The following is a 13,917-nucleotide window of genomic DNA, read 5'->3' on the forward strand; positions in this document are numbered from 1 at the left end:
ACCCCCACATAGGACATGTGATCATCAGGGACCCCCCACCCCCACATAGGACATGTGATCATCAGGGACCCCCCACCCCCACCCAGGACATGTGATCATCAGGGACCCCCCACCCCCACATAGGACATGTGATCATCAGGGACCCCCCACCCCCACCCAGGACATGTGATCATCAGGGACCCCCCACCCCCACATAGGACATGTGATCATCAGGGACCCCCCCACCCAGGACATGTGATCATCAGGGACCCTCCACCCCCACCCAGGACATGTGATCATCAGGGACCCCCCACCCCCACATAGGACATGTGATCATCAGGGACCCCCCACCCCCAAACAGGACATGTGATCATCAGGGACCCCCCACCCCCACCCAGGACATGTGATCATCAGGGACCCCCACCCCCAACCAGGACGTGATCATCAGGGACCACCCACCCCCACCCAGGACATGTGATCATCAGGGACCCCCCACCCCCACCCAGGACATGTGATCATCAGGGACCCCCCCACCCCCAACCAGGACATGATCATCAGGGACCCCCCACCCCCACCCAGGACGTGATCATCAGGGACCCCCCCACCACCACCCAGGACGTGATCATCAGGGACCCCCCCCACCCCCACCCAGGTCATGTCATCATCAGGGACCCCCCCCCCCCCACCAAGGACATGTTCTCTTCTCACTGCTGCCATCGGTACAGGAGCCTCAGGTCCCACACCACCAGGTTCAGGTACAGTTATTAACCATCAGGCTCCTGAACCAGAGAGGATAACCTCAACTCTGAACTGATTCCATCAGGAAGGAGGTACAGGAGCCTCAGGTCCCACACCACCAGGTTCAGGAACAGTTATTACCCCTCAACCATCAGGCTCCTGAACCAGTGAGGATATCCTCAACTCTGAACTGATTCCATCGGGAAGGAGGTACAGGAGCCTCAGGTCCCACACCACCAGGTTCAGGAACAGTTATTACCCCTCAACCATCAGGCTCCTGAACCAGTGAGGATAACCTCAACTCTGAACTGATTCCATCGGGAAGGAGGTACAGGAGCCTCAGGTCCCACACCACCAGGTTCAGGAACAGTTATTACCCCTCAACCATCAGGCTCCTGAACCAGTGAGAATAACCTCAACTCTGAACTGATTCCATCAGGAAGGAGGTACAGGAGCCTCAGGTCCCACACCACCAGGTTCAGGAACAGTTATTACCCCTCAACCATCAGGCTCCTGAACCAGTGAGGATATCCTCAACTCTGAACTGATTCCATCAGGAAGGAGGTACAGGAGCCTCAGGTCCCACACCACCAGGTTCAGGAACAGTTATTACCGTCAAACATCAGGCTCCTGAACCAGTGAGGATAACCTCAACTCTGAACTGATTCCATCGGGAAGGAGGTACAGGAGCCTCAGGTCCCACACCACCAGGTTCAGGAACAGTTATTACCCCTCAACCATCAGGCTCCTGAACCAGTGAGGATAACGTCAACTCTGAACTGATTCCATCGGGAAGGAGGTACAGGAGCCTCAGGTCCCACACCACCAGGTTCAGGAACAGTTATTACCCCTCAACCATCAGGCTCCTGAACCAGTGAGGATAACCTCAACTCTGAACTGATTCCATCGGGAAGGAGGTACAGGAGCCTCAGGTCCCACACCAACAGGTTCAGGAACAGTTATTACCCCTCAACCATCAGGCTCCTGAACCAGTGAGGATAACCTCAACTCTGAACTGATTCCATCGGGAAGGTGGTACAGGAGCCTCAGGTCCCACACCACCAGGTTCAGGAACAGTTATTACCCCTTAAAGATAAAATTTCGAAGTAAATTTATTTGCCAAACACATATGTCACCGCATACAATCGTGAAGCCTGTGTTGGTGGAGCTGCGACCTTACCTTGGATCGGAATGGCTCGGGAAACCCCCCGTGCGGAATGCCGATGTACCCCTGCAGGAACTCCACCACGGACTGCGGGAAGGACAGGTCCTCAGCCTCCGTCTCCACGTCCTCCCGGCTGAGGTTGTTCTGCACCATGAACTGGGCCAAGTCGCCCACGATCTTCGACGACGGAGTGACCTGTCCAGGGAAATGGTTGGGGGAGACGTTAGCTCTCAGACCGGAGCTGCAGCCCGCTTACTTATCACCTGTACCGCTCTGCCTTCCCCCAGCCCCTCTAACGACTGGGAGAACCCCAGCTCCTTTATGTTTGACTGGGACTGAACGGTGTCAGCTTTGGGCGTTCCAGCACCCACAACAGAGCACTGTGGCCTCCACCCTGGTGTCTGAGTTCTCAAAGTGCCCCCCTCAAGCGCTGGTTAGGTGGGACTGGCCTCTGGGTGGCTGCGACTCATCCCTGGGTGAGGCTGGGGAGAGACGGAAATGAAGGCGCCAACTCCAGGGTCCTGGCCACGCCCTCTGACCATTAGCCGCCAAACCGCCCAATCCTGCGGGGGCTGCTCTCCGGCAGCCAGTAGGAGAGAGGAAGCTTGTCTCCTGACAGCATGGCTGCAGACAATAGCAGGTGTGGTAAGTCATCAAGGGGGTTCCTGGGCCAGGCTAACGTGGCCATCCGCAGGTCTGGGGAGCGGGCACAGAGAGTTCTTTCTCAGATGTCTGCCAGCACCTCCTACGTCGAGAGCCAGGGGACACAGATAGAATGGATGTGGAGAGGATGTTTCCTATAGTGGGGGAGTCTAGGACCAGAGGACACAGATAGAGTGGATGTGGAGAGGATGTTTCCTATAGTGGGGGAGTATAGGACCAGAGGACACAGATAGAGTGGATGTGGACAGGATGTTTCCTATAGTGGGGGAGTCTAGGACCAGAGGGCACAGAGTGGATGTGGACAGGATGTTTCCTATAGTAGGGGAGTCTAGGACCAGAGGACACAGATAGAGTGGATGTGGAGAGGATGTTTCCTATAGTGGGGGAGTCTAGGACCAGAGGACACAGATAGAGTGGATGTGGAGAGGATGTTTCCTATAGTGGGGGAGTCTAGGACCAGAGGACACAGATAGAGTGGATGTGGAGAGGATGTTTCCTATAGTGGGGGAGACTAGGACCAGAGGACACAGATAGAGTGGATGTGGAGAGGATGTTTCCTATAGTGGGGGAGTCTAGGACCAGAAGACACAGATAGAGAGAATGGGGAGAGGATGTTCCCTATAGTGGGGGAGTCGAGGACCAGAGGACACAGATAGAGTGGATGTGGAGAGGATGTTTCCTATAGTGTGGGAGTCTAGGACCAGAGGACAAAGATTGAGTGGATGTGGAGAGGATGTTTCCTATAGTGGGGGAGACTAGGACCAGAGGACACAGATAGAGTGGATGTGGAGAGGATGTTTCCCATAGTGGGGGAGTCTAGGACCAGAAGACACAGATAGAGTGGATGTGGAGAGGATGTTCCCTATAGTGGGGGAGTCTAGGACCAGTGGACACAGATAGAGTGGATGTGGAGAGGATGTTTCCTATAGTGGGGAGTCTAGGACCAGAGGACACAGATGGAGTGGATGTGGAGAGGATGTTTCCTATAGTGTGGGAGTCTAGGACCAGAGGACACAGATAGAGTGGATGTGGAGAGGATGTTTCCTATAGTGGTGGAGTCTAGGACCAGAGGACACAGATAGAGTGGATGTGTAGAGGATGTTCCCTATAGTGGGGGAGTCGAGGACCAGAGGACACAGATAGAGTGGATGTGGAGAGGATGTTTCCTATAGTGGTGGAGTCTAGGACCAGAGGACACAGATAGAGTGGATGTGGAGAGGATGTTTCCTTTCGTGGGGGAGTCTAGGACCAGAGGACACAGATAGAGTGGATGTGGAGAGGATGTTTCCTATAGTGTGGGAGTCTAGCACCAAAGGACACAGATGGAGTGGATGTGGAGAGGATGTTTCCTATAGTGGGGGAGTCTAGTACCAGAGGACACAGATAGAGTAGATGTGGAGAGGATGTTTCCTATAGTGGGGGAGACTAGGACCAGAGGACACAGATAGAGTGGATGTGGAGAGGATATTTAAAGAGAGGTCTGATAGGTTTTAAGGCCATTCAAGGTTACAGGGAGAGGGCATGAGAATGGGGTTGAGAGAGATAATAAATCAGCCATGATGGAATGGCGGAGGAGACTCCACTGACCAAAATGTCCTGATTCTGCTCCTGTCTTATGGTCTGGTATAGTGATGCTCTGGTCACTGAATCGATCTCCTCCCTCACTTTGAGGGACAGAGTCTGAGGTAATGTCTCCCTTTGGACAAGCAAGGAGGCACTAAAATCTTTCCGAGACGATCGCCAACACTTCGCCGCCTGCCTCAACCCTCACCTTTATCAAGTCTCCCAGCAGCTTGTTGGCCTCAGTGTAGGCCTTCTTGACGGCCTTGAACTTGTTGCCCAGCCCCATGCTGTGGGCCTGGAAGTGCAGGTTGGTGTACTGCCCGCCGGGAATCTCGTTCTCGTAGATGTCCGAGTTGCCGGACTTCATGGTGGCAGTGCAGTCGAACGGTGCGTAGAGTTGCCGGGTCACCTCCCAGTATTCGCTGTAGTCACTGACATTCTCCAGGTTGATGCCTGTGGGACAGAACAGGGAAGCAAATCGCTAATAGAGGCAGGGGAAGCATTATTACAGGAAGTTCAATAAATCGATGCTCAGAACAGATTGACCAGGATGCTGCCTGGATTAGAGAGGGTGCAGAGGAGATTCACCAGGATGCTGCCTGGATTAGAGAGGATGCAGAGGAGATTCACCAGGATGCTGCCTGAATTAGAGAGGGTGCAGAGGAGATTTACCAGGATGCTGTCTGGATTAGAGAGGATGCAGAGGAGATTCACCAAGATGCTGTCTGGATTAGAGAGGGTGCAGAGGAGATTTACCAGGATGCTGCCTGGATTAGAGAGGGTGCAGAGGAGATTTACCAGGACGCTGCCTGGATAAGAGAGGGTGCAGAGGAGATTCACCTGAAAGCTGCCTGGATTAGAGAGGGTGCAGAGGAGATTCACCAGGATGCTGTCTGGATTAGAGAGGGTGCATAGGAGATTTAACAGGATGCTGTCTGGATTAGAGAGGGTGCAGAGGAGATTCACCAGGATGCTGCCTGGATTAGAGAGTGTGAAGAGGAGATTCACCAGGATGCTGTCTGGATTGAAGAGTGTGCAGTGGAGATTCACCAGGATGCTGTGTGGATTACACAGGGTGCAGAGGAGATTCACCAGGATGCTCTCTGGATAAGAAAGGGTGCAGAGGAGATTCACCTGAAAGCTGCCTGGATTAGAGAGGGTGCAGAGGAGATTCACCAGGATGCTGTCTGGATTAGAAAGGGTGCAGAGGATATTCACCAGGATGCTGTCTGGATTAGAGAGGGTGCAGAGGAGATTCACCAGGATGCTGCCTGGATTAGAGAGGATGCAGAGGAGATTCACCAGGATGCAGGCTGGATTAAAGAGTGTGCAGAGGAGATTCACCAGGATGCTGCCTGGATTAGAGAGGGTGCAGAGGAGATTTACCAGGATGCTGACTGGATTAGAGAGGGTGCAGAGGAGATTTACCAGGATGCTGTCTGGATTAGAGAGGGTGCAGCGGAGATTCACTCGGATGCTGTCTGGATTAGAGAGGGTGCAGAGGAAATTTACCAGGATGCAGCCTGGATTAGAGAGGGTGCAGAGGACATTCACCAGGATGCTGCCTGGATTAGAGAGGGTGCAGAGGAGATTTACCAGGAAGCTGCCTGGATTACAGAGGGTGCAGAGGAGATTTACTGGGATGCTGTCTGGATTAAAGAGGGTGCAGAGGAGATGCACCAGGATGCTGCCTGGATTAAAGAGGGTGAAGAGGAGACTCACCAGGATGCTGTTTGGTTTAGAGAGGGTGCAGAGGAGATTCACCAGGATGCTACCTGGATTAGAGAGGGTGCAGAGGAGATTCACCAGGATGCTACCTGGATTAGAGAGGGTGCAGAGGAGATTTACCAGGATGCTGCCTGGATTAGAGAGTGTGCAGAGGACAGTCACCAGGATGCTGCCTGGATTAGAGAGGGTGCAGAGGAGATTCACCAGGATGCTGCCTGAATTAGAGAGGGTGCAGAGGAGATTTACCAGAAAACTGCCTGGATTACAGAGGGTGCAGAGGAGATTTACCGGGATGCTGCCTGGATTAGAGATGGTGTAGAGGAGATTCACCTGAACGCTGCCTGCATTAGAGAGGGTGCAGAGGAGATTCACCAGGATGCTGTCTGGATTAGAGAGGGTACAGAGGAGATTCACCAGGATGCTGCCTGAATTAGAGAGGGTGCAGAGGAGATTTACCAGGAAACTGCCTGGATTACAGAGGGTGCAGAGGAGATTTACCGGGATGCTGCCTGGATTAGAGATGGTGTAGAGGAGATTCACCTGAACGCTGCCTGCATTAGAGAGGGTGCAGAGGAGATTCACCAGGATGCTGTCTGGATTAGAGAGGGTGCAGAGGAGATTCACCAGGATGCTGTCTGGATTACAGAGGGTGCAGAGGAGATTCACCAGGATGCTGCTTGGATTAGAGAGGGTGCAGAGGAGATTCATCAGGATGCTGTGTGGATTAGAGAGGGTGCAGAGGATATTCACCAGGATGCTGTCTGGATTACAGAGGGTGCAGAGGAGATTCACCAGGATGCTGCTTGGATTAGAGAGGGTGCAGAGGAGATTCACCAGGATGCTGTCTGGATTAGAAAGGGTGCAGAGGATATTCACCAGGATGCTGTCTGGATTAGAGAGGGTGCAGAGGAGATTCACCAGGATGCTGCCTGGATTAGAGAGGATGCAGAGGAGATTCACCAGGATGCAGGCTGGATTAAAGAGTGTGCAGAGGAGATTCACCAGGATGCTGCCTGGATTAGAGAGGGTGCAGAGGAGATTTACCAGGATGCTGACTGGATTAGAGAGGGTGCAGAGGAGATTTACCAGGATGCTGTCTGGATTAGAGAGGGTGCAGCGGAGATTCACTCGGATGCTGTCTGGATTAGAGAGGGTGCAGAGGAGATTTACCAGGATGCTGTCTGGATTAGAGAGGGTGCAGCGGAGATTCACTCGGATGCTGTCTGGATTAGGGAGGGTACAGAGGAGATTCACCAGGATGCTGCCTGAATTAGAGAGGGTGCAGAGGAGATTTACCAGGAAACTGCCTGGATTACAGAGGGTGCAGAGGAGATTTACCGGGATGCTGCCTGGATTAGAGATGGTGTAGAGGAGATTCACCTGAACGCTGCCTGCATTAGAGAGGGTGCAGAGGAGATTCACCAGGATGCTGTCAGGATTAGAGAGGGTGCAGAGGAGATTCACCAGGATGCTGTCTGGATTAGAGAGGGTGCAGAGGAGATTCACCAAGATGCTGTCTGGATTAGAGAGGGTGCAGAGGAGATTCACCAGGATGCTGCCTGGATTAAAGAGGGTGAAGAGGAGACTCACCAGGATGCTGTTTGGTTTAGAGAGGGTGCAGAGGAGATTCACCAGGATGCTACCTGGATTAGAGAGGGTGCAGAGGAGATTCACCAGGATGCTGCCTGAATTAGAGAGGGTGCAGAGGAGATTTACCAGGAAACTGCCTGGATTACAGAGGGTGCAGAGGAGATTTACCGGGATGCTGCCTGGATTAGAGATGGTGTAGAGGAGATTCACCTGAACGCTGCCTGCATTAGAGAGGGTGCAGAGGAGATTCACCAGGATGCTGTCTGGATTAGGGAGGGTACAGAGGAGATTCACCAGGATGCTGCCTGAATTAGAGAGGGTGCAGAGGAGATTTACCAGGAAACTGCCTGGATTACAGAGGGTGCAGAGGAGATTTACCGGGATGCTGCCTGGATTAGAGATGGTGTAGAGGAGATTCACCTGAATGCTGCCTGCATTAGAGAGGGTGCAGAGGAGATTCACCAGGATGCTGTCAGGATTAGAGAGGGTGCAGAGGAGATTCACCAGGATGCTGTCTGGATTAGAGAGGGTGCAGAGGAGATTCACCAAGATGCTGTCTGGATTAGAGAGGGTGCAGAGGAGATTCACCAGGATGCTTCCTGGATTAGAGAGGGTGCAGAGGAGATTCACCAGGATGCTGCCTGGATTAGAGAGGGTGTAGAGGAGATTCATCAGGATGCTGTGTGGATTAGAGAGGGTGCAGAGGAGATTCACCAGGATGCTGTCTGAATTAGAGAGGGTGCAGAGGAGATTCACCAGGATGCTGTTTGGATTAGAGAGGGTGCAGAGGAGATTCACCAGGATGTTGCCTGGATTAGAGAGGGTGCAGAGGAGATTCACCAGGATGCTGCCTGGATTAGAGAGGGTGCAGAGGAGATTCACCAGGACGCTGCCTGGATTAGAGAGGGTGCAGAAGAGGTTCACCAGGATGCTGTCTGGATTAGAGAGGGTGCAGAGGAGATTCAACAGGATGCTGTCTGGATTAGAGAGGGTGCAGAGGAGATTCACCAGCATGCTGTCTGGATTAGAGAGGGTGCAGAGGAGATTCACCAGGATGCTGTCTGGATTAGAGAGGGTGCACAGGAGATTCACCAGGATTTTCCTGGATTAGAGAGGGTGCAGAGGAGATTCACCAGGATGCTGTCTGGATTAAAGAGGGTGAAGAGGAGACTCACCAGGATGCTGTTTGGTTTAGAGAGGGTGCAGAGGAGATTCACCAGGATGCTACCTGGATTAGAGAGGGTGCAGAGGAGATTTACTGGGATGCTGTCTGGATTAAAGAGGGTGCAGAGGAGATGCACCAGGATGCTGCCTGGATTAAAGAGGGTGAAGAGGAGACTCACCAGGATGCTGTTTGGTTTAGAGAGGGTGCAGAGGAGATTCACCAGGATGCTACCTGGATTAGAGAGGGTGCAGAGGAGATTCACCAGGATGCTACCTGGATTATAGAGGGTGCAGAGGAGATTTACCAGGATGCTGCCTGGATTAGAGAGTGTGCAGAGGACAGTCACCAGGATGCTGCCTGGATTAGAGAGGGTGCAGAGGAGATTCACCAGGATGCTGCCTGAATTAGAGAGGGTGCAGAGGAGATTTACCAGAAAACTGCCTGGATTACAGAGGGTGCAGAGGAGATTTACCGGGATGCTGCCTGGATTAGAGATGGTGTAGAGGAGATTCACCTGAACGCTGCCTGCATTAGAGAGGGTGCAGAGGAGATTCACCAGGATGCTGTCTGGATTAGAGAGGGTACAGAGGAGATTCACCAGGATGCTGCCTGAATTAGAGAGGGTGCAGAGGAGATTTACCAGGAAACTGCCTGGATTACAGAGGGTGCAGAGGAGATTTACCGGGATGCTGCCTGGATTAGAGATGGTGTAGAGGAGATTCACCTGAACGCTGCCTGCATTAGAGAGGGTGCAGAGGAGATTCACCAGGATGCTGTCTGGATTAGAGAGGGTGCAGAGGAGATTCACCAGGATGCTGTCTGGATTACAGAGGGTGCAGAGGAGATTCACCAGGATGCTGCTTGGATTAGAGAGGGTGCAGAGGAGATTCATCAGGATGCTGTGTGGATTAGAGAGGGTGCAGAGGATATTCACCAGGATGCTGTCTGGATTACAGAGGGTGCAGAGGAGATTCACCAGGATGCTGCTTGGATTAGAGAGGGTGCAGAGGAGATTCACCAGGATGCTGTCTGGATTAGAAAGGGTGCAGAGGATATTCACCAGGATGCTGTCTGGATTAGAGAGGGTGCAGAGGAGATTCACCAGGATGCTGCCTGGATTAGAGAGGATGCAGAGGAGATTCACCAGGATGCAGGCTGGATTAAAGAGTGTGCAGAGGAGATTCACCAGGATGCTGCCTGGATTAGAGAGGGTGCAGAGGAGATTTACCAGGATGCTGACTGGATTAGAGAGGGTGCAGAGGAGATTTACCAGGATGCTGTCTGGATTAGAGAGGGTGCAGCGGAGATTCACTCGGATGCTGTCTGGATTAGAGAGGGTGCAGAGGAGATTTACCAGGATGCTGTCTGGATTAGAGAGGGTGCAGCGGAGATTCACTCGGATGCTGTCTGGATTAGGGAGGGTACAGAGGAGATTCACCAGGATGCTGCCTGAATTAGAGAGGGTGCAGAGGAGATTTACCAGGAAACTGCCTGGATTACAGAGGGTGCAGAGGAGATTTACCGGGATGCTGCCTGGATTAGAGATGGTGTAGAGGAGATTCACCTGAACGCTGCCTGCATTAGAGAGGGTGCAGAGGAGATTCACCAGGATGCTGTCAGGATTAGAGAGGGTGCAGAGGAGATTCACCAGGATGCTGTCTGGATTAGAGAGGGTGCAGAGGAGATTCACCAAGATGCTGTCTGGATTAGAGAGGGTGCAGAGGAGATTCACCAGGATGCTGCCTGGATTAAAGAGGGTGAAGAGGAGACTCACCAGGATGCTGTTTGGTTTAGAGAGGGTGCAGAGGAGATTCACCAGGATGCTACCTGGATTAGAGAGGGTGCAGAGGAGATTCACCAGGATGCTGCCTGAATTAGAGAGGGTGCAGAGGAGATTTACCAGGAAACTGCCTGGATTACAGAGGGTGCAGAGGAGATTTACCGGGATGCTGCCTGGATTAGAGATGGTGTAGAGGAGATTCACCTGAACGCTGCCTGCATTAGAGAGGGTGCAGAGGAGATTCACCAGGATGCTGTCTGGATTAGGGAGGGTACAGAGGAGATTCACCAGGATGCTGCCTGAATTAGAGAGGGTGCAGAGGAGATTTACCAGGAAACTGCCTGGATTACAGAGGGTGCAGAGGAGATTTACCGGGATGCTGCCTGGATTAGAGATGGTGTAGAGGAGATTCACCTGAATGCTGCCTGCATTAGAGAGGGTGCAGAGGAGATTCACCAGGATGCTGTCAGGATTAGAGAGGGTGCAGAGGAGATTCACCAGGATGCTGTCTGGATTAGAGAGGGTGCAGAGGAGATTCACCAAGATGCTGTCTGGATTAGAGAGGGTGCAGAGGAGATTCACCAGGATGCTTCCTGGATTAGAGAGGGTGCAGAGGAGATTCACCAGGATGCTGCCTGGATTAGAGAGGGTGTAGAGGAGATTCATCAGGATGCTGTGTGGATTAGAGAGGGTGCAGAGGAGATTCACCAGGATGCTGTCTGAATTAGAGAGGGTGCAGAGGAGATTCACCAGGATGCTGTTTGGATTAGAGAGGGTGCAGAGGAGATTCACCAGGATGTTGCCTGGATTAGAGAGGGTGCAGAGGAGATTCACCAGGATGCTGCCTGGATTAGAGAGGGTGCAGAGGAGATTCACCAGGACGCTGCCTGGATTAGAGAGGGTGCAGAAGAGGTTCACCAGGATGCTGTCTGGATTAGAGAGGGTGCAGAGGAGATTCACCAGGATGCTGCCTGGATTAGAGAGGGTGCAGAGGAGATTCACCAGGATGCTGCCTGGATTAGAGAGGGTGCAGAGGAGATTTACCAGGATGCTGTCTGCATTAGAGAGGGTGCAGCGGAGATTCACTCGGATGCTGTCTGGATTAGAGAGGGTGCAGAGGAGATTTACCAGGATGCTGTCTGGATTAGAGAGGGTGCAGCGGAGATTCACTCGGATGCTGTCTGGATTAGAGAGGGTGCAGAGGACATTCACCAGGATGCTGCCTGGATTAGAGAGGGTGCAGAGGAGATTTACCAGGAAGCTGCCTGGATTACAGAGGGTGCAGAGGAGATTTACTGGGATGCTGTCTGGATTAAAGAGGGTGCAGAGGAGATGCACCAGGATGCTGCCTGGATTAAAGAGGGTGAAGAGGAGACTCACCAGGATGCTGTTTGGTTTAGAGAGGGTGCAGAGGAGATTCACCAGGATGCTACCTGGATTAGAGAGGGTGCAGAGGAGATTCACCAGGATGCTGCCTGAATTAGAGAGGGTGCAGAGGAGATTTACCAGGAGACTGCCTGGATTACAGAGGGTGCAGAGGAGATTTACCGGGATGCTGCCTGGATTAGAGATGGTGTAGAGGAGATTCACCTGAACGCTGCCTGCATTAGAGAGGGTGCAGAGGAGATTCACCAGGATGCTGTCTGCATTAGAGAGGGTGCAGCGGAGATTCACTCGGATGCTGTCTGGATTAGAGAGGGTGCAGAGGAGATTTACGAGGATGCTGTCTGGATTAGAGAGGGTGCAGCGGAGATTCACTCGGATGCTGTCTGGATTAGAGAGGGTGCAGAGGACATTCACCAGGATGCTGCCTGGATTAGAGAGGGTGCAGAGGAGATTTACCAGGAAGCTGCCTGGATTACAGAGGGTGCAGAGGAGATTTACTGGGATGCTGTCTGGATTAAAGAGGGTGCAGAGGAGATGCACCAGGATGCTGCCTGGATTAAAGAGGGTGAAGAGGAGACTCACCAGGATGCTACCTGGATTATAGAGGGTGCAGAGGAGATTTACCAGGATGCTGCCTGGATTAGAGAGTGTGCAGAGGACAGTCACCAGGATGCTGCCTGGATTAGAGAGGGTGCAGAGGAGATTCACCAGGATGCTGCCTGAATTAGAGAGGGTGCAGAGGAGATTTACCAGAAAACTGCCTGGATTACAGAGGGTGCAGAGGAGATTTACCGGGATGCTGCCTGGATTAGAGATGGTGTAGAGGAGATTCACCTGAACGCTGCCTGCATTAGAGAGGGTGCAGAGGAGATTCACCAGGATGCTGTCTGGATTAGAGAGGGTACAGAGGAGATTCACCAGGATGCTGCCTGAATTAGAGAGGGTGCAGAGGAGATTTACCAGGAAACTGCCTGGATTACAGAGGGTGCAGAGGAGATTTACCGGGATGCTGCCTGGATTAGAGATGGTGTAGAGGAGATTCACCTGAACGCTGCCTGCATTAGAGAGGGTGCAGAGGAGATTCACCAGGATGCTGTCTGGATTAGAGAGGGTGCAGAGGAGATTCACCAGGATGCTGTCTGGATTACAGAGGGTGCAGAGGAGATTCACCAGGATGCTGCTTGGATTAGAGAGGGTGCAGAGGAGATTCATCAGGATGCTGTGTGGATTAGAGAGGGTGCAGAGGATATTCACCAGGATGCTGTCTGGATTACAGAGGGTGCAGAGGAGATTCACCAGGATGCTGCTTGGATTAGAGAGGGTGCAGAGGAGATTCACCAGGATGCTGTCTGGATTAGAAAGGGTGCAGAGGATATTCACCAGGATGCTGTCTGGATTAGAGAGGGTGCAGAGGAGATTCACCAGGATGCTGCCTGGATTAGAGAGGATGCAGAGGAGATTCACCAGGATGCAGGCTGGATTAAAGAGTGTGCAGAGGAGATTCACCAGGATGCTGCCTGGATTAGAGAGGGTGCAGAGGAGATTTACCAGGATGCTGACTGGATTAGAGAGGGTGCAGAGGAGATTTACCAGGATGCTGTCTGGATTAGAGAGGGTGCAGCGGAGATTCACTCGGATGCTGTCTGGATTAGAGAGGGTGCAGAGGAGATTTACCAGGATGCTGTCTGGATTAGAGAGGGTGCAGCGGAGATTCACTCGGATGCTGTCTGGATTAGGGAGGGTACAGAGGAGATTCACCAGGATGCTGCCTGAATTAGAGAGGGTGCAGAGGAGATTTACCAGGAAACTGCCTGGATTACAGAGGGTGCAGAGGAGATTTACCGGGATGCTGCCTGGATTAGAGATGGTGTAGAGGAGATTCACCTGAACGCTGCCTGCATTAGAGAGGGTGCAGAGGAGATTCACCAGGATGCTGTCAGGATTAGAGAGGGTGCAGAGGAGATTCACCAGGATGCTGTCTGGATTAGAGAGGGTGCAGAGGAGATTCACCAAGATGCTGTCTGGATTAGAGAGGGTGCAGAGGAGATTCACCAGGATGCTGCCTGGATTAAAGAGGGTGAAGAGGAGACTCACCAGGATGCTGTTTGGTTTAGAGAGGGTGCAGAGGAGATTCACCAGGATGCTACCTGGATTAGAGAG

General features: G+C 52.6%; 1 protein-coding gene across 3 annotated transcripts in view; it reads right to left on the reverse strand.

The window, feature by feature from the left end:
- Positions 1–1,834: 1,834 nt before the first annotated feature.
- LOC132383728 (pyruvate carboxylase, mitochondrial-like) overlaps positions 1,835–13,917 on the reverse strand; it is a 950,497-nt gene continuing 938,414 nt past the window's right edge. For all 3 annotated transcript variants that reach the window (XM_059954922.1, XM_059954921.1, XM_059954923.1), the window contains exons 17-18: positions 4,317–4,561; positions 1,835–2,077 (exon numbers count right to left, since the gene is read on the reverse strand). In XM_059954922.1, coding sequence (XP_059810905.1) covers positions 1,850–2,077; positions 4,317–4,561 — 473 coding nt within the window. In that variant the 3' untranslated portion in view covers positions 1,835–1,849. The remainder of the gene's footprint in view (positions 2,078–4,316; positions 4,562–13,917) is intronic.

This window comes from Hypanus sabinus, chromosome 31 (genome assembly GCF_030144855.1).
Source record: "Hypanus sabinus isolate sHypSab1 chromosome 31, sHypSab1.hap1, whole genome shotgun sequence".
NCBI classification, from domain to species: Eukaryota; Metazoa; Chordata; class Chondrichthyes; order Myliobatiformes; family Dasyatidae; genus Hypanus; species Hypanus sabinus.